The sequence below is a fragment of the Aphelocoma coerulescens genome, chromosome 4 (genome assembly GCF_041296385.1).
Source record: "Aphelocoma coerulescens isolate FSJ_1873_10779 chromosome 4, UR_Acoe_1.0, whole genome shotgun sequence".
In the NCBI taxonomy this organism is placed as follows: Eukaryota; Metazoa; Chordata; class Aves; order Passeriformes; family Corvidae; genus Aphelocoma; species Aphelocoma coerulescens.
Genome location: NC_091017.1, coordinates 76,971,407 through 76,989,498, shown reverse-complemented (window position 1 = coordinate 76,989,498; position 18,092 = coordinate 76,971,407). Strand labels below are relative to the sequence as shown.

At 50.5% G+C, this 18,092-nt stretch overlaps 1 protein-coding gene across 1 annotated transcript; it reads left to right on the top strand.

Annotated features, from left to right (window-relative positions):
- Positions 1 to 207: 207 nt before the first annotated feature.
- On the top strand, positions 208 to 8,450 carry LOC138109197 (5-hydroxytryptamine receptor 7-like). Its single transcript, XM_069012270.1, has 2 exons — positions 208 to 716; positions 7,679 to 8,450. Exons 1-2 carry the CDS (start codon positions 208 to 210, stop codon positions 8,448 to 8,450), a joined length of 1,281 nt encoding a protein of 426 aa, XP_068868371.1.
- The last annotated feature ends 9,642 nt before the right edge of the window (positions 8,451 to 18,092 follow it).

Sequence of the window (18,092 nt, the reverse complement as noted above, 5' to 3'; positions counted from 1 at the left end):
GAGACTTGGGAAGCGGCTTCCTGCCGAGCACGTGAGATCCAGCCGCAGCTTCGGGGAGGCAAGAGCTGAGAGGGGTGGAGGGGGGTGGTGACGGTGGGGGAGAGGATGAGAGGATATTTGATTTTCTTCGCCCTGTTTGTGACAAGATGCTCTGGTTTGTCGCTGGAGGTGTCACTGCTGGGGGAGCGCTCGTGCCGAGCTCGGAGCATGCTGCTGAGGGCCAGCCCCAGGAGGTTTCTGGAGCAGCACCTTCTCTTGGTGGAGAGCGCGGAGCAGCAGCGGCCGGCTCGGGAACCGCTCCCGAATCCATTCATGACTGAGGAACCCCCCGCCCCAGCCGAGCCCGAGCTGCCGCCCTCCAACCTCACCAACGCCACGGACTGCGGCGAGGAGATCCTGCTCTATGGGGACACCGAGAAGGTCGTCATCGGGGCCGTGCTCTCCATCATCATCCTCATGACCATCGCCGGCAACGGGCTGGTCATCATCTCCGTGTGCATCGTCAAGAAGCTCCGGCAGCCCTCCAACTACCTGGTGGTGTCCCTGGCCGCCGCCGACCTGTCGGTGGCCTTCGCTGTTATGCCCTTTGTCACCATCACGGACCTGGTGGGGGGCGAGTGGCTCTTTGGGAAGGTGTTTTGCAACGTGTTCATCGCCATGGACGTGATGTGCTGCACCGCCTCCATCATGACCTTGTGCATCATCAGCGTGGACAGGTGAGGCAGGGCTGGGCTGCTGCCCTGCGCCCGGGTGGGCTCTGGTACCAGGGTGTGTCGGGAGGTTGGCAGCCGCTGGAATCGTGTTCCTGGTTGGATCAGTGCTTCTGCATGTGTTTTTTCCCAGGGGATGAGGGTTTTCTGTGGGAATTCAGTGCCTTTGGAAGAGCTGGGCTCAGGGTGCTTTCTCAAGTAACTTCCCTAAGTTACTTCCTCAGTCTTCCCCCTTTTGGCAGCTGCTTCACATTGTTCTTGAGGAACAGCACCTGGCCTCCTCCGTGGAAGGTGCCTGGGCCATGTCCAAGAAAGCAAAAAAAAAAACCCAGCTGCACTTTGGAAATCCAGGTTCCAGGGCTTCTGGAGCCAGTCCTGCGGGATTCTCTGCTGCTGCCTGGACTCGTGCCTTGGCTAAGGATGTCAGCAGCTCCCCACACCCCATCCCAAGATCCCAATTCCACCGGTTTAGCCCCGTGAGCGCATTTTGCTGGCTTCACCTCCCACACCTGGGGTTGGGAGGGAAAGGCTAAGCCTGCCTGGCAAAGTGGCCAGGCTTGGACAAGTCAGCACCTTGGTGGCTCTAATTTTAGCAGCTGCGTCATCGGGGCCATCGCGCTGACGAGCCGGTGGCCGGGGCTGACGTGTGCTGGCTTCTCGGGGGGTCGCTTTGGGCTGAGCTGGCACTGCTGGGCTGGGCTGCTTCGGGAGCAGCAGCTCAGGGAAAGGACACATCCCACATGTGACATGTGCCCTTTCAGCTGTGCCACCTCCCCGCTCACCTCCGCAGGTGTGACAGCAGGTGACAGAGAAGCAGAAGGGACAGAGAAAACCCTGCTGCTGCTTGACATCCCCCCCAGGGCACGCCAGCAGCGAGTCCTGCTCCGAAGCCTTCTTCCCCACCAGCCACTGCTCCCCTGGGAGCTGCAGATCCACAGCCCCGGGCAGCTCAGAGCTGCTGTTAGAGAGAGTCCAGCTCTTCTGCTGAACTTGCTTTATTTATATAATTTTCCTGTTGGAAAAAAAGAGCAGGTGTGCTCAGAGCTGGCAGGAGGCTGACTCTGTGAGAGGGAAGGGATGAAATGAAGGAATGAAATGTGTCAGTGCTTCTTCCCGGTGGGTGAGGAGCAGGGAAGTGGCTACACACTGACCAGACTGGCTCTGCTTTAAAATTTCCTTCTCCTTCTCCTTCTCCTTCTCCTTCTCCTTCTCCTTCTCCTTCTCCTTCTCCTTCTCCTTCTCCTTCTCCTTCTCCTTCTCCTTCTCCTTCTCCTTCTCCTTCTCCTTCTCCTTCTCCTTCTCCTTCTCCTTCTCCTCCTTCTCCTCCTCCTTCTCCTCCTCCTCCTCCTCCTCCTTCTCCTTTTCTTTTTTCCTTTATTTTCCCTCTTCCTTGCTTTGCCTTGCCTTGCCTTTTCCTTTCCCCTCTTTCCCTCTTTCCCTCTTTCCCTCTTTCCCTCTTTCCCTCTGTCCCTCTTTCCCTCTTTCCCTTTTCGCCTTCCCCCTTCCCCCTTTCCCCTTTCATTTTTTCTTAGCCAAGAATGTCAACAACCCCTCCCACCCCATCCCAAGTCCCCAAGACCCCAATACATGCAATTCCTTTCCCTTTCTTTTTCCTTTCCTTTTCCTTTCCTCCTTCTTCCCTTCGCCTTTCCTTCCTCTTCCCTTTCTCTTCCCATTTCCTTCCCCTCCTTTCCCAACCAACCAACCCCATCCCATCTCATCCCACCCCTTGGAGCAAGGCTTTTCCAAACACACAGAAAAATAGGACAGACCTTTCCCCAGAAATCCTTGCCATTGATTCCACTCATCCATCATGTCCCTCCGGGGAGCAGATCCATATCCAAGGACACAGTGCAGGCAGATCCTGAGTTTGTCTTTCCTGGGAAGGTAGGAGGGAGGGAAAAGCTGTGTCCCAAGGGACTGCCACAGAGTCTGAATTTTCTGGCATGGGCTTGTCCCTCGTGCTGGCACAGGAACTGCACCATGATCAGTTTGCCCCCAGAACTTCATCCTCCCCTCACCAAAGGCCTGGTGGGGAAGTTGAGTGGTTGCAGGGCAGTTTCCTGGAATGTATTTCCAGCTGGGAAAGGAGAAAACAGCCAGGATTGAGCAGAGGGAAGGGACTGGACAGTCCCCCCCCAGCTGTGCCCACCCAGCTCTGGGTGGGAGGAAGGACAACCTGACAGTGCAGGGGCCTTGTGGGGTCAGTCTGTGCTGGGGCTTGAGGAGAGAAAGGGAATTATTGAGATGTCCTCTGGTGCACATTAGAGGAAGAGGTGACTGGGGCACTGTCCTGCTGCTTTTCCCCTCAAGGATCCCCAGGAATGGGCTGGGAGTCGTGTGAGTCGTCCCGGGGCAGTGTCTCAAGCATCCCGTGCAGCATCACTGCTCCACATCCACCCAGCACCCTCAGGCAGTGCATGGAGGCAGATTGAGGATCCAGGATCATGCCTGGATCTCCACTTCCCCCCTGAGCCTGGCACGAGCAGGATTTTTGGTTGAACTCTTGACGGGAACATCTCCAAAAGCACGATTCTCAATTTCTGTGCTGACACAACCACAAAGCGAAAGCACAGGGAGAGCTGAGCTCGCAGAGTCCCTGAAAAACCAGCTCCAAAAGAGATTAAATCCTTATCTCAGTGAGGCATCAACCCAAACCTCCCCCAGTGGTGGGGACCAGCTCTTCCTCCTGCCCTGCAAGGAAGAAGAGGAAAAGCCCTGGTGCTTCTCGGAAGTATTTCCTCTACTTCTGTCCTGAATCCAACTTGGTCAGCACTGTCAGGCCTGCTCCTGCCAAGGAGGAGGCTCTGTTTTTATTGATGGCTGAAGTGTCCTCATATTTTTGCTTAGCTTAGATGGAAAAGCGACTTGGTTTGCCCAGGATGATGAGGACTATTAAAATGTAGGCTGTTGTTATTGATTATTAATGCAGAGCGCTTCCTAAAAGCCTCTCGATTGAAGCTGGTAGAACTAATCTTGTCTGAAGCGAGATTTGATTGATTTCCTTTGAAATCAGAAAAGAAAAATGCTGGAAACATCCATCATCCTCTTATATTTTCCTGATGTAAAAGCCTGCCAATGTTGCAGATTTTTTAATGTCACAAACCAAAAACAAACCAACAACAACAACAAAAAAATCCCCTCCTTTTTCTGCTCAGCTTTGATGAATCTCTCCCTAAAAATGCCAAGGAGCTGACAAAAGGAGCTCCCCAAAGCCCACACATCATTTCTGGCTTTCCTAGCAGAGAAAAAACTCTCCATCCATTACCCAGGCAGCCCTGCTGGGGCTCTCCCATCTCCCTGGCAAGTATTTTCCACCCAAAATCAGATTACATGCTCCAAACTGGGGTCATCCTCAGTAAAAGGACGCTTCCCAAAAGTCAGGGGGATGAAACCTGCACAGCGTTTTGCTGGATCGCCTTTCCCATGTTCTTCATCCAAATGTTTCCCAGGCAGGTGGATCCCTGCTCTGTATCTGGGATGGAGCCCTGGGATGCTCCACCAGCTCTGACTGAGGGCCATGGGCAGGTGTGGCAGCCTCCAGCTGCCTTTTGCATCCCCCTCTCCTTCAGTGGGATGGGGAAGGAAAAGCATCAGCTTGGAAATCAGGGAAGGAGCTTAACTGGGCTGCAGAGGAGGCATGGAATTGTGGTAGAACTGTGGGGTCAAGGAAACCCTAATTGTGGGCTCATTTGTCCTCCTGTGTGAGTGGAGATCCATCTTTTCCCAGTTCACCAGCTGCAGGGTGGAGAAAGGGACACCTCAGAGAGGTTTGGGTTGTTTTTATTATGGAATCCCTGAGGTAGTGATCCAACAATTGAAGGGGGCCTACAGGGAAGCCACAGAGGGACCTTTCCTCAGGAAATGTAAAGACAGGACAAGGGCAGGGTTAGATGGGATACTGGGAAGGAATTCTTCCCTGTGAGGGTGGTGAGGCCCTGGCAGGGCTGTGGCTGCCCCTGGATCCCTGGAAGTGCCCACGGCCAGGTCTGATGGGATTGGAGCAACCTGGGATAGTGGAAGGTGTCCCAGCCCCAGGGGTGGAACTGGATGGGATTTAAAGTCCCTCCCAACCCAACCCATTCCATGCTTCCCGTTGAGTGTAGAATAAACGCTCTGAATTGTCTCACCCATGGGATTGCAGGTGCAGCCCTGCCTGGGGCAGATCTCCCACCCCACAACCAAGGGCTGGGATCTGCAGGATCAGGGATGTGGCAGGAATTTATTGCACCTGGGATGAGTGGCTGCACCATCAGCTCAGCACAGCGGGGTCCCTACAAACCCACACCAAGTGCCCGTAAATCGCTGCTCTGGGAATTGCCTTTTGTTACCCGGTTACCCCTAAACTTGATCAGCAGCATGACACACACAGAGAAAAAGTAAAAAAAAAAATTCAAAGGGAGAGAATTCCACTCAAATTCCACCGCCTGTCAGTGCTACCTCGCCTCCTGCAAACGCTGCCCTATTTTGAGGGCTTCCTGCTCGCATCAAAATTATTACAAAGACCTCAAAACGGCCCCGTTTCCTCCAGCAGCGGCTTCACGAGGCACCCGCAGATGAAATGTGTCAGCTTTGCCTGCTTTGCCTGCTTGTTAAACCTCGTTTTCCTTGGCTAGCACATAAATTCCTTGAAGTTTCAGCAAATCCTGGGCGGATTGGCTTCCAAAGAAACCCGGTAACGGCATAAGAGAGGATAGCACACCACACAGCACGGATGTATTGGCAAAGTTCTTGGCTTGGTTCTACAGAGGGGTGATTTTGGGGTGTTAATTTGGGAATTGCAGCAGCAGAGCAGGGTTTTCTCCCAGTCTAGTTGCATCAAGGACTATCAGGAAGGAATGGGTTGCCCAGAGAGGCCGTGGATGCTCCATCCCTGGAAGTGTCCAAGGCCAGGTTGGACGGGGTTTGGAGCAGCCTGGGATAGTGGAAGGTGTCCCTGCCCATGGCAGGGGGTTGGAATGGGAGGATCTTTAAGGTCCCATCCAACCCAAACCATCCTGGGATTCTCTGGACATAAATGGTCCCAGAGAGTTTTGGTTGGGTTTTGTGACTAAGGCCAGCTCGAAAAAAATACAGAGGAAAACCAGGAAAGAATAACTCAGGGAATGAATTCAAAATCATTTTATCAGGGAGGCAGGGGAGAAGACTTTAGTCTCTCAATTGATTTAGCAGTCAGGAGGGGAGGAGAAATTAGATTTTTTTTTATATTTTATTTCCATCTTCTAATCTTGGGGGAGGATCTGGAAAAGGGAAATAATCAGGGAAGAGAAAATCTCCTAACACTTACAATGAGGCTGACTGCCAGAAAAAAAATGATGCAGCAGAGGTAAAATTCTCCACAGATATTTTCTCTTTTTTGTTCAGCTTTCAGCAGAAAATACTCACAGAGCTGCTGCTCTCACTGCCCCTCTGGTGTGACACCATTTATCCAAGAACAATTAAGAGGTGAGGTGTTCCTGCCTAAAAATTCCTGGCAGCGAGAGCTTGGAATCCAAAAGGCTGTAATGTACCAGAAATCCATATGGAGTGGCTTGAGGTTTTTGCTGGATTGATTGGAGCTGAGGAGTGGGCAGATGTTTTCTGGGAGAAGCACAGGCTGACAGCGGCCAGCTCCCCCCTGATTTATTGCTCTACAATTCCAATTTACCAACAGTTGACACAATTTCTTAATCACACAAACCCTCCCAATAAAAGACTGAGGATGGTTCACGTTTTACACCCCATGGCACAACCAGGAGCTGATCGTTGGTGCAGCCTCCAGCTCCTTTCAGGCAAAAGAAGGTAACTCCTAACCCCACGTGTCAGGATTGGGGAATCTGGGGGTCGCCAGGTGTTTTGGGGATCTCTTACTCCGAACTCCACTCATTTTCCTCTTGATGGAGGGCTGGACTCCATCACTTTGGCAGCTACAGGCTGTGCAAGCGAGCAGATGGCTCCAGCTGCTGGGGTCATTCCTATTTTAGTTTCCAGAGGTCAACAACTTTCAGGGAGTTGTGCAGAGCCACAAGGTCCCCCCTGAGCCTCCTTTTCTCCAGGCTGAGCCCCTTTCCCAGCTCCCTCAGCCACTCCTGGTGCCCCAGCCCCTTCCCCAGCTCCATTCCCTTCCCTTCAGCCCCTCAATGTCTTTCTTGTCATGAGGGGCCCAAAAAGTGCCCCCAAACAGCTTCATCCAATCTCCAGCTTTGCTTGCAGGGCTCATCCAGACACATCTTTAAGTCTTCCCAAAAGCAAGATTACTTCTTGCTCTCCCAGGGCCATCTTGGCTGCAGGCTGTATTTCTTCACCAACAAATAAGAGAAGGGTGTTGGGCTTCCTACTTCCCATTAAACACTGCTAGGAGTTACTCCTTTCATCTGGAGTCAATCCCGTGGCACATCCCTCTGTGCATCACCCACCCCACTCCTGGGTGTTTCCTTGGGAAGGGCAACACTCTGGAGTGAGTTACGTGCCATGGCTGGAAGCTGTTGCATGTTTTCTGTACAGAATAGTTCTGGTGGAAATACCAGCTTCTTGAAGCATTTTTTATTCCTGAAAATGAAGCTTTTAAAAGCATTTTTATTCCCCAGGAGACCATGCAGGGTTCAGAACTCAGCAGTTCGATGACACCTCGTGTCATGGACTCCCCAACCCTGGAAGTGTCCAAGGCCAGGCTGGATGGGGCTTGCAGCAACCTGGGATAGTGGAAGGTGTCCCTGCCCGTGGAATGAGAGGGGCTTTAAGGCCCCTTCCAACCCAAACCATTCTGTGATTCCATGCATGGGGTGGTTGCAAGAAAGCGGTTGGGAGACAGTTAAATTGGGGTGTTCAGCCAAGTGAGCACATCCCCGGGGAGATCTTCATTTGGTGAATTCATTTCTCATCCCCTCTGAGGGCCAAAATTTTCCCGTGAGGATCAAAAGCTGATGAGGAGCGACAACCACCCCCAACATCACCCACTCCTAACCCCTGACAACTCCTCCTTCCCGCAGGTACCTGGGCATCACGCGGCCGCTGACCTACCCGGTGCGGCAGAACGGGAAGCTGATGGCCAAGATGGTCTTCATCGTGTGGCTGCTGTCAGCCTCCATCACCCTCCCTCCGCTGTTCGGCTGGGCCCAGAACGTGACGGTGGAGCGGGTGTGCCTCATCAGCCAGGACTTCGGCTACACCGTGTACTCCACGGGGGTGGCCTTCTACATCCCCATGGCCGTCATGCTGGTGATGTACAGCCGCATCTACAAGGCGGCCAAGGTCAGTGCCGAGAAGCACCGCTTCATGAACTTCCCCAAGCACTACGAGGAGGAGGGCGTCTACTGCCTCGAGGCCTCCAGCCGTGCCCACCACAGCTCCCGGCGCACCAAAGCCGTGGAGGAATGCGCCACGCTCTCCAAGCTGCTCCGGCAAGACCGCAAGAACATTTCCATCTTCAAGCGGGAGCAAAAAGCAGCCAGGACCCTCGGCATCATCGTGGGGGCCTTCACGTTTTGCTGGCTGCCCTTCTTCCTGATGTCCACGGCGCGGCCGTTCATCTGCGGCATCCGCTGCAGCTGCATCCCGCTGCGGCTGGAGAGGACTCTGCTCTGGCTGGGTTACACCAACTCCCTCATCAACCCCCTCATCTATGCCTTCTTCAACCGGGATTTGAGGACTACTTTCTGGAACCTGCTGCGCTGCAGGTACAGGAACATCAACAGGAGGCTCTCAGCCGCCAGCATGCACGAGGCCCTGAAAGCCACGGAGAGGCACGAGTGCATCCTGTAGTGCCTGACCCGCCGGCTCCTGCCTCTCCATGCCGGGTTCCTCGCTTCCCTGGCCTCCCAGGAGCTGGCAGGAACCGTTCCCGCCCCACCAGACATCGCCACTGAGAGTGACGGCCCTTCCCCTCGCCCCGTGAGGAGACACGGTTTTCCTCACCCTGGGAACAAGCGGAGGGAGCTTTGGGAACAGCCCTTCCTTCTCGCTCTGTCCCAGATGGGAGCAAGACCTGGGGGGTTCAAAGTCTACCAACGACTGTGGGCAAGTCACACCACCTTTCTGTGCCTCAGTTTACCCATCTGTTATTAAAATCTTAAAAAAAAAAAAAAAAAGGAAAAGAAACCTTCCCAGCCAACCAACCAAACAAAAATAAACCCTAAGAACTTGATAAGACTGTGGCTCTCCACCTTCAAAAAGGGCTCTAAGGACTGTGGAGGGCACACAAAATCCTGTGTAAAGATGACCTTGGCTGCACTTCTCTGTGGAATCTGACAGCAGCTCCATTGTACATCCAGGCCCCCGTGCCATCCCAGCTTATCCGAACCTTTTGCCCCGATGTAATTGCATTTCACACCCCGGGCTCACGTCCAGGTTTGCACGTCAGAGCAGAAATACCAATGACCCCACTTCCCCCCTACACTGTAGCACTGCAGCACTTGGAGGAGATGGATTTGCAGGATGAAACACAAACGAACACGGAGTTTCCTTTATGGTTGGATAGGGAAGTTTGACGCCTCCTCCTCATCGGGGCAACGATGAGCAGAGCGCGAAGCCGGTTGTGTTTATTGGGTTGTACTGTAATTCATTCCCAGACAAGTGACGTGTGCTCATCATTTGTGGCTAATTGACTCCATAAAAGCACGCTTTGGTTGACAACAGAAAAAAAGCATATAATTTCTCTGACAGCTTTACAGTGGTTCAGTATGATGTCCAGCAAGCTTGAAAAAATACGGAGTGATGTTATCTTTTTCTAAAAAAAAAAAAAAAAGAAAGAAAGAAAGGTTTGGTTTCCTTATTTTGGTGCAGAATCTTTGGTCTCTCTGGCTTCGAAGCGTCTCTTCACATTTTTGTGGTGGTGGGACTCGTTTTCCTGCAGCTGTCTTTCCTCATGATCAGCATTTTTGTGTCAAACTTGCAGCCCCACGAACCTTTGCCTGTTTGATCAGAGAATCGTAAAATCCCAGCATGGTTTGGGTTGGAAGGAACCTTAAAAACCATGGGCAGGGACACCTTCCACCATCCCAGGTTGCTCCAAGCCCTGTCCAACCTGGCCTTGGACACTTCCAGGGTAGTTGATGTCTGCTCCAGTTCTTGCTGAACATCTCTGGGTTTTTCAAAGGCACACTGCTCAGAGGCTCAGGGAAAGTTGTTTGTAGCCCTCTTCACTCCAGATTTGCTTTATCTGGCACGAGTGGTGTAGTCCCACCTCTGGCACCATCACGAAGTGGGATGCCTTCATCCATATTCGAGCTGGGTGTTGGATATCCTGGCTCACTTCTGGCATGGTTTGACTTAGCAACCAGTATTTGTCCTGTGGTGTGTTTTGTGTTCTCATTTTGCCTCTTCTCAGCAGCCATTTCTATCCTGTCTCATTTTAGACCTGCTTTTTCTAAAGATGCCCAACGAGATTCCCAGTTTGGACTGGTGGGTCACAGCAGGGAAAGCCACTCGAGCCCACTGGGAACATCCTGAGGGACTGAGAGGTTGGACACAGCAATGTGCCCCGATGTTCCCCGAGCTCGTGTCCTCATAGATGGAGTCAGAATTGCACAGAGAAGCAGGGGAAATGTAGCTGCTGTCTCCAGAGGGAGATGTTTTAAGACAGAGCAGAGATTTGAAGGAGAACCTAATCAGGAGTGATCCTAAAGGATTTAACTGCAGTCCCACACACCACAGCTGTAGGGCACGGACTGACTGCCCATCTCAGGACCTGCTTCACAAAACCAACCCCTTTCCTCCCAGAAAACACTCCAGGCCAGCATCTCCTCTGCCACAACATCTCAGCAGCAGCTGTCAGTGCTTCTGTCCTGCCACGGGGACATGAAGCTCCTGCAGGGTCCAATTGCCTCCCTGGGCTCCTCCAGCTCCTTGCCTGCCCTTCTGACAGAGCTGTCTGCATTAAAACTGACCAGCTGCTAATTCAGGCTGTCTTGGCAGGGTGGAGAGCCCCAAGACAGCGCGTTTCACATCCAGCACACAACAGAATCTGGTTGTGCTGCTGCAGTGTATTATTTATTGCTGTGCCTGAGGTCATTGCTTTACTTATTTTCTGTGTTTGGGGTTTTTAATCTGCCTTTAAAAAGCATTATTTTGTTTAATTCCTCTTAATATCCCTATTCGGATGGCATTTCTAGCACTGCTTAAAAGTATTTTGCAGAAGAGCTACGAAACAGTGTTTGAGCTTTTTAAATGAAATCATACAAACACTGTTTTTTCTGATTTGATGGTTCTTCCAGAATTAACAGAGTAAGGGAAAGAAGAGGATTCTGGATGATCCAAACCCCAGACTTCTTCTAAACAAGGGATCAAGAAAAACAGTTTATTTGTCTTTAAAAAAACCCCATTGCCTTGACTCGGAATGGAATGTTTCGTGGCACTCAAGGCTTACCTGATAAATGCTTCTACTGCTTAAAAGGAAAATATAAGGGAAAAAATTTAAAAGAAAAGCTTTCTTCCCAGAAACAATTCCGGAAGTCTGCATCCCAAAATATTTAAAGATGACAGCTCCACTAAAACAAAATATTTTGCCCCAAAAAATAATGAGCTAGGCTGCTTTCCCGGGCAGTGCTTGACTCAAGCTTGGAGACATCAGCCTAAACTCTGGCTTTTTAACTCCCCAGGATTAAATTGTGTTTGGGTTAAATAAAATAAGGGGCATCCAAAGACACCAGGGCCTTTTCCACACACGAGTGAGCACCAACCAAGCCAGTCAAGATCCTTGTAGATGAGCTGCTAAATCATGCTGAAAATACTCTGTGGGTTTTATTTATTTATTTATTTATTTATTTATTAATCAGGCAGGAATCAATACGTTCGGCATCTGCAAAAAAAAAACAACCCTGGCTTAAAAATAAATCTGAGCCATTTTGAAACTGATTTTAGCACAGACACACGTGCGCCTAAGCAAACTATGAAGAGAAATTAGCTCTGAAAGAGTCCAAGTTTAGGTAAAAATCTGAGCTCGGGGAGAAAATCATCAATTTAAGAGGATGAGAGAAACTTTTGTGGACAATGAGAGGTTCCCAGCAGGGCAACAGCAAGACAGTGGAAAAGAACGAGGAGCCTCGGGCAGAGAAAATTGAACTAATTCAGGCATTAAATGAGAAGGTCTCAAGCCAGCTTTTTATTCCACTCCCTGTGCAGGGGAAATACAGGAACGCAGGCAGGGAGATCTGGGGAGCAAAGGCAGTTTAGAGAAACCCCCCCCGGGGGTTTGTAGGGTTTTGATAATGACTCTGAGCAAAGCCAGGCAAGATCAATTGGAGATGGAAAGCCTAAGCAGTAAAATCCTGTGTTTCTCCCCAAAAATCCTGCTTTTCACCACTCTGAGCTCAGCACTTCACGGACAGGTTTGACTGCCAGGCAGAGCTGGAGATTTGCAGGGACAGCTCAGCAAACCCACCCTGTTCCTCATCTCCATGGGACTCCTGCCACCTCCTCCATCTCTTGATGACCAAAGAATGTCAGCCACGTCAGACTGGGAGATGATCCAGCCTGGAGCACAGACCAGTGCTGGATTCTTACAGAGACAGATCAACAAAAATGTTGTGGAATCCTTCCCTGACCCACCAATTAACGGTTCAGCCACTTGTTGAGCCAGAAGTGGTCTTGGGATATTTCACAACCTCCAATCGATGCTCTCCTTCCCCTCTATTTAAGTTTTTCCCACTCTGCCATCCTGAGGTAACAAGTTCCACAATTTAATTACATTTTAGGAGAAGAAGTGCCTCCCTTCCCTCTTTTAAACCACCTGCTGAGCTCTTTAGGCTCTGGCTGATCCCTGCCTTCGGAAGGAGAATGAGGGATCCCCCCTGTTCACCCTCTCCAGGCCATTTATGATCTTGCAGCCCTTTGCCGCGTTCTTCCTTTTGAAATAGAAATCTGCTTCCTTTTCCAACAGTGGGAGGTACTTCAGGAAAAATATTAGGGTAAGGATGGCCTGGATCAAGTGCCTTCCCACCCTTTGCTATGTTCAAGGCATCCAACCTTCTTTAGTTCAGGAAGTTCCTTGTTTCTCCACGGTTTCTGTGTGAGGCTCACCATGATCCCCTGGTTTTCCACAGGGAATGCCCAATCTTTTATCTGGGATTGGATAACCCCACGTCAGAGCCCTGGATGAGCAGGACCTGGTGCTCAGGCTGATGGTGGCAACTGAGGGGAATTTTGGGGGGAGTGGGGGAATCTCTTTCTTTGGCCAACCTCAAACCTCAGCTTCAGGAACCTGACCTGCTTCTGAATCTGGCTTTGCTCTGAGCATGACACAGGTTCAGAAGCCTCCAGGCTGCCCTTCCAACTTCAGTATTTTAGGATTGGGATGATTTGTCTAATTTCCCACTTGATTTATCATCCATATTTTTTTTTTTTGGCAAGATGATTTACAGATCTCCTACCTGCCACGTGAAAAAGCTCCTGCTATTTTGAGTCTCACGTCAATAAAACTGAAAGGCAGCCACAAGACACTTTCCACCTGTGTCTTTAGGTAAAAAAATGGGTTGGTTTGGGGTTTTTTTTTAGTTGCCATTTTAATCTGGAAATGTTTCATGTTTACTCTGCAAGATCTTTAGTAGCCTGACTATTCCTTTTCTCTATCTTGTGCATTACTCTGAGATGGAGCTTAAGCAAAACCCCAACACCACCAGATGAGTGGCCAGGTCACTGCTTTAAAATTGTCATATTAAGGCAAAAAGTGGATATTTCATAGAATCACAGGATGATTTCTGTTGGAAGGACCTTAAATATCCCCCACTTCCACCCCCTGCCATGGGCAGGGACACCTTCCACTATCCCACATTGCTCCAAGCCCTGTCCAACCTGGCCTTGAGCACTTCCAAGGAACTTTTCCAGCCTTTCCTCAGCATTGGCACGCAGGGAAGGAAGCAGACTGCTCTGCCCTGGCAATTCCCCTTTTTAATGACAAAATTTTCCAGGTAGAACACACAGTTTCAGAAGAAAGCAGGAGTTGAAAGATGATATAATACAAACACCTTAATCTGGGAAGACCTGAATGTCCTTTGCAAACAAGTGTGGAACTGGGTGAGCTTTAAGGTCCCTTCCCACCCACACCCTTCTGGGATTCTCTTCTTCATGGCTTGGTGTCCCAGCAAGGTGGGACAGGAGCTCTGAAAGCAGCCTAGACTCCCACCAGGGCCTGACATCCAGCCTGAGGGAGGATGACACAACCACAGGTGAGCTCCACATCCTCTGACTGCCGGACCAAAACATCACCCGGGTGGGCAGGAAAAGCCATCCTGGAGATGGTCCCTGTCCGAGTCAGGAGATGTTCACAGCACCACACCCAGAGAAGCTCCCAGGATTTCTGTGCTCACGCTGCTGTGTTCCAGCATCAAAGTGCTGAATCCAAACCCTGAGCCTGCCGCTCCAAGGCAGCCGCATCCCAGACTATTTCCAGGCTGGGATCCGGGCAGCCAACACGCGCCGGGCGTTTTCCTGCTCCTCCCGCCGAGCGCACGGACCTTGGACAGCGGCAGCAGGACTCTGCTGCTGCTCAACTCGGCAAAGAGCTGCTCTGGCAATTAAAAAAAGCAAAACCTTTACAGGCTGCAGCGTGTGCTCTGCTAGGGGGTAGCTGGAAACTCCCAGCACTTGCTCAAGGGGGTGAAAATTAACTCTGGGCGATGAGGAAAGCTGCCTTATTTTGATGCCATGAAGATTTTTTGCCTTTTCTTTTATACCCCTGTTATATCTTTTTACAGCTTCTGTATTCTCAGTGCTTTTTGCCTACATTCTTGGACTTGTTTGTTAAGCTGAGAGATGAAACATTTTAGAAGCTTCGTAGCCAGGGATCAGTGTGCCCCAGAGCCCAAGGTCCTCTCCAGAACACATTCTGTAAACCAAGATAGAACCATCCAGGGGAAGGTTCCTTGGGGAGGGGGGCTCACCTGAGCCTCTCATTGGGGAATCTTTGATAGATATGCTAATTAGTAACACCTCTAATGTGATACCCAGTGTTGGGGAGGGAGAGAGACAGAGAGACATAGACAGACTCAGCAGGGTGCATCTCTATGCACATGACCTGGACGTGTACACCTAAGGATCCTTAAAATAAACACCAAGGTAAAATCCCTTTTCCCCTTCTAACCGTGTGTGACTCTTGATTTTAACACCAGGAAAAGGCATCATTTGGAGCCACTTTTCCAGCTTCTTTTCCACTCTCAGCTTCACATTTCCAACCCTTAGAGCATCATCAGCGGTCTGTTAACACAGCAGTCAGGAGAAGAGGGAGGCAGAGAGTGGCCGAGTGCCAGACACTTGGTGACAGTGTGTGACAAGGCAGCCCTGAGCTCGTAAATCGTGAGCGCGGCTCCGGAAGGCTCTGCTCGGAGCCTGGGATTTGCCTGCTCACCGCAGACAGTCTGAATGCCTTTGTGCACTTCCAGACTGTGCAATGCCTCGGTCGTTCCACTGCCAGGACAAAGCTGTGGGCAGCAGCTGCTGCAGTGTGCTGGGGTGGACACGTCCAGACAAACTGCAGCCACCTCCCGGGGATTGGGGGCACAAAAAAAGGAGGATACAAAGCTGTCAGAGAGGGTCCAAAGGAGGGCTGGGAAGATGGTGAGGGGTTTAAAAGGGAAGCCATACAAGGTTCATTGGTTGGTTTAGCCTGGAGAAGACTGAGGGGAGACTCATCGGGGTCTGCAGCTCCTCCCCAGGGGCAGCTCCGATCTCTGCTCCCTGTGACAGTGACAGGACCCAAAGGAAGGGCTGGAGCTACGCCAGAGGGATTTGTGTCGGATATCAGGGAAGGGTTCTTCCCCCAGAGGGTGCTGGGCACTGCCCAGGCTCCCCAGGGAATGGGCACGGCCCCGAGGCTGCCAGAGCTCCAGGAGCATTTGGACAGCGCTGCCAGGGACAGAGTGGGGTTGTTGGGGTGTCTGTGCAGGGCCAGGAGCTGGATCAATGATCCCTGAGGGTCCATCCCAGCTCCAGTGGTTCTGTGGTAAATGAGAAGCAATAAGAGGTCACGAGTGTGGTCCTAGGAAAGCTGCACGTGGATCACCTGTGGTTTCCACCAGTCTTTAACTTCACGTCTCCAAGCTCCTCCCCACCCCAAGGCTGTGTGCAGGTCTCCTAAATGAGAACCTAAACCCTCAGGCGGGGGGTGGCGTGGGAGAGCGTTGGACCTGTTAATTTGGAAATTAGCATTCCAGGATCTTTTACAGAGAGCTTTGGGAGGGTTTTTTCCTCTCTCCTTAAAGGCTGAAGGGGAAATATTCCTGATAACAAGCTGTGCTTTCTCCAAGTGTCACATTTCTATAGCATTGTCAAGCGAAGTCTGGGCTACATATGGAAGTGGATGCGGCTCAAAGGAAACCGTTCTGGTTGACTCTCCTTGGAGACATTAATCAGTTTCGTGCTGTCACTTCTCAAGAGCCACTTCTCTATTGTATCTTCAAGAGACATCAAAATGCCAACAGCCCCGAGCAAGAACAGATCCTGCGAGGAGCAGAGCGATGTTTCCCAGAAATCTTGTTCCTGGGATGCAGCCCGAAGGCTCAGCACCCTGGGGACCACCCAGCCCTGCCCCTTGCCCTGGGCATGGCCTCCCTGGCACAAGAGTGCATGGGGAAACGCCTCAAAGAGCTCTTGGGATAAGATTTGGGGCTGTCTTGGCTCTCAGAGCCAGGACAGGACACACTGTCCTCCTGGTGTGATGGAAAAGTGTTGGGAGAAGGGTGAAAAGACCCTTTGAGACTTGTCAGCGCAAGGCCAGGGCTGTAGAATCTGCCCAGTGGCAATGGAAAGAAATATATAATTAAAATTAAGAGCAATCAGCATGGGACTTGGGGAACAATAAAAAATATAAAAATCATAGTAATTTAAAAAGCATTTTTCTCTTGGGCACCCGATACAGTTCTGAGAATTGGTCCTAAGTAAAAAATCCCTGGCACCATCAGATTTTAGCCCCAAGACCCTTCAACATTTATTCTCCACTCGTTCACCAAGGTAAGGTTGTTTTCTAAGAGGCAAACATCCTGAAAGACATTTCTGAGAGAGGATCTAGGGTCGCATCTGTGCTTAGAAAAATGATGGCAAGAGTAATAGAGATGAAACAGAGAAAGGAAAAATATCCCTGTGAGAAAAACCTGCCAGAACCAAAGATCAGGGGAAGAAAAAATCCAGCAATTCCAGATGTTTTTTTGAAATCAGGGTGATGTAGAGCCTTTCCACCTCTGCTTTTTTTTTTTTTTTTTTAATACAGCACATCCTTCTTATCAAAATCCCTGATATATTTATAAAACAAGCTTCAAGGAAAAATATTTCATCAAAGATGAGCTACTGATAACGGTGGAGCCTAGAAAAGAATAAACCAGTTCAACCATCAGCAAACCAATGCATCAACGCCATCCCATTTTTAGGTCTGAATTCTATTATTCAGCCTCCCAAATCCTCAAAAAGAGCTCAAATCGGAGCAGAAACTCCAATAATATTTTGGAATGAGTGAAAAGGTTGTTCCCAGACCTAGAGGTGAGCAAGTCTTGGGCACCGCCATTGTTGTACGTGGTTGCCATGATTTTATATTATTAATATATTAATTTATCTATTTGGGAATTTATATATTTGGGAGCAAATATTCCCAAAGCAGGGAATATTCAGGCATGTCAGACCTGGGGAAATATTCCCCTGGCAGCCTCCCCATGTAGGAATTGGCACTGAACCCAAATTAGCTCCTGTCCTGCCACAACTCACAGAGATCGGCCCAGCCTTCGACCCGCGGCTGTTCCGCTCCCAGACTGAGGAATTTGGGAACGGGGCTGAGGCCATCCTGATGGGCTTTGTCAGCACAGCAACAGGGATTTGGAGAGTGAAAAGGAGCTAAAAGGCCCGAGCTGATGTCCTGCGAAGTGGCCACACTCCCTCTCTTCTCCTGGGTCACATCACGCACGACAGAGCCGTCTCCTCCCACAGCCCACTGCCAGGGGAGAGCTTTAGGATCTAAGCTCTGTAAGGGCTGGTGTCTAGACATTAAAGGACAGATGCTTCCTTGAATTCCTTTCAGGGAACATTTCAAAAGGATATGGACCTGACTGGCTAGAAAATGAGCTTCTTTTGCCTTTCACAGCCCCTGCCAGCGATGTGTTCCCAAATCCTTGCAGTATTTGGACACACAGCTTATCTCCGCTCCCTTATCTCATACCCAGAGTCACCAAAACACTTCATCAGAATCTACAATTCTCCATGGACCACAGGAACAGGTGGAAATATTTCATTTTAGATTTCTGCTGATGCTTAAGGTAGTGGCACAATGCTCGCATTGCAGTTGCTGGGGAGAAATAAAGTTGGGAAGTTATTTCCTTGACCAAACGGAGATGCCTGGTAGGGATGAGATTTTAATTCCACCCAAACCAGGCTGTTTCTTTCAGAAAGAGAGCCCTGAGGGATTTGCTTCGAGGAGATGGCAATGCTGGA

Bases quoted from the DNA above. Each gene is read 5' to 3' on its own strand.
- LOC138109197 (XM_069012270.1), top strand. From the start codon at position 208: ATGCTGCTGAGGGCCAGCCCCAGGAGGTTTCTGGAGCAGCACCTTCTC. The intron at 717-7,678 runs GTGAGGCAGGGC...TCCTTCCCGCAG, and splicing joins TGCATCATCAGCGTGGACAG to GTACCTGGGCATCACGCGGC.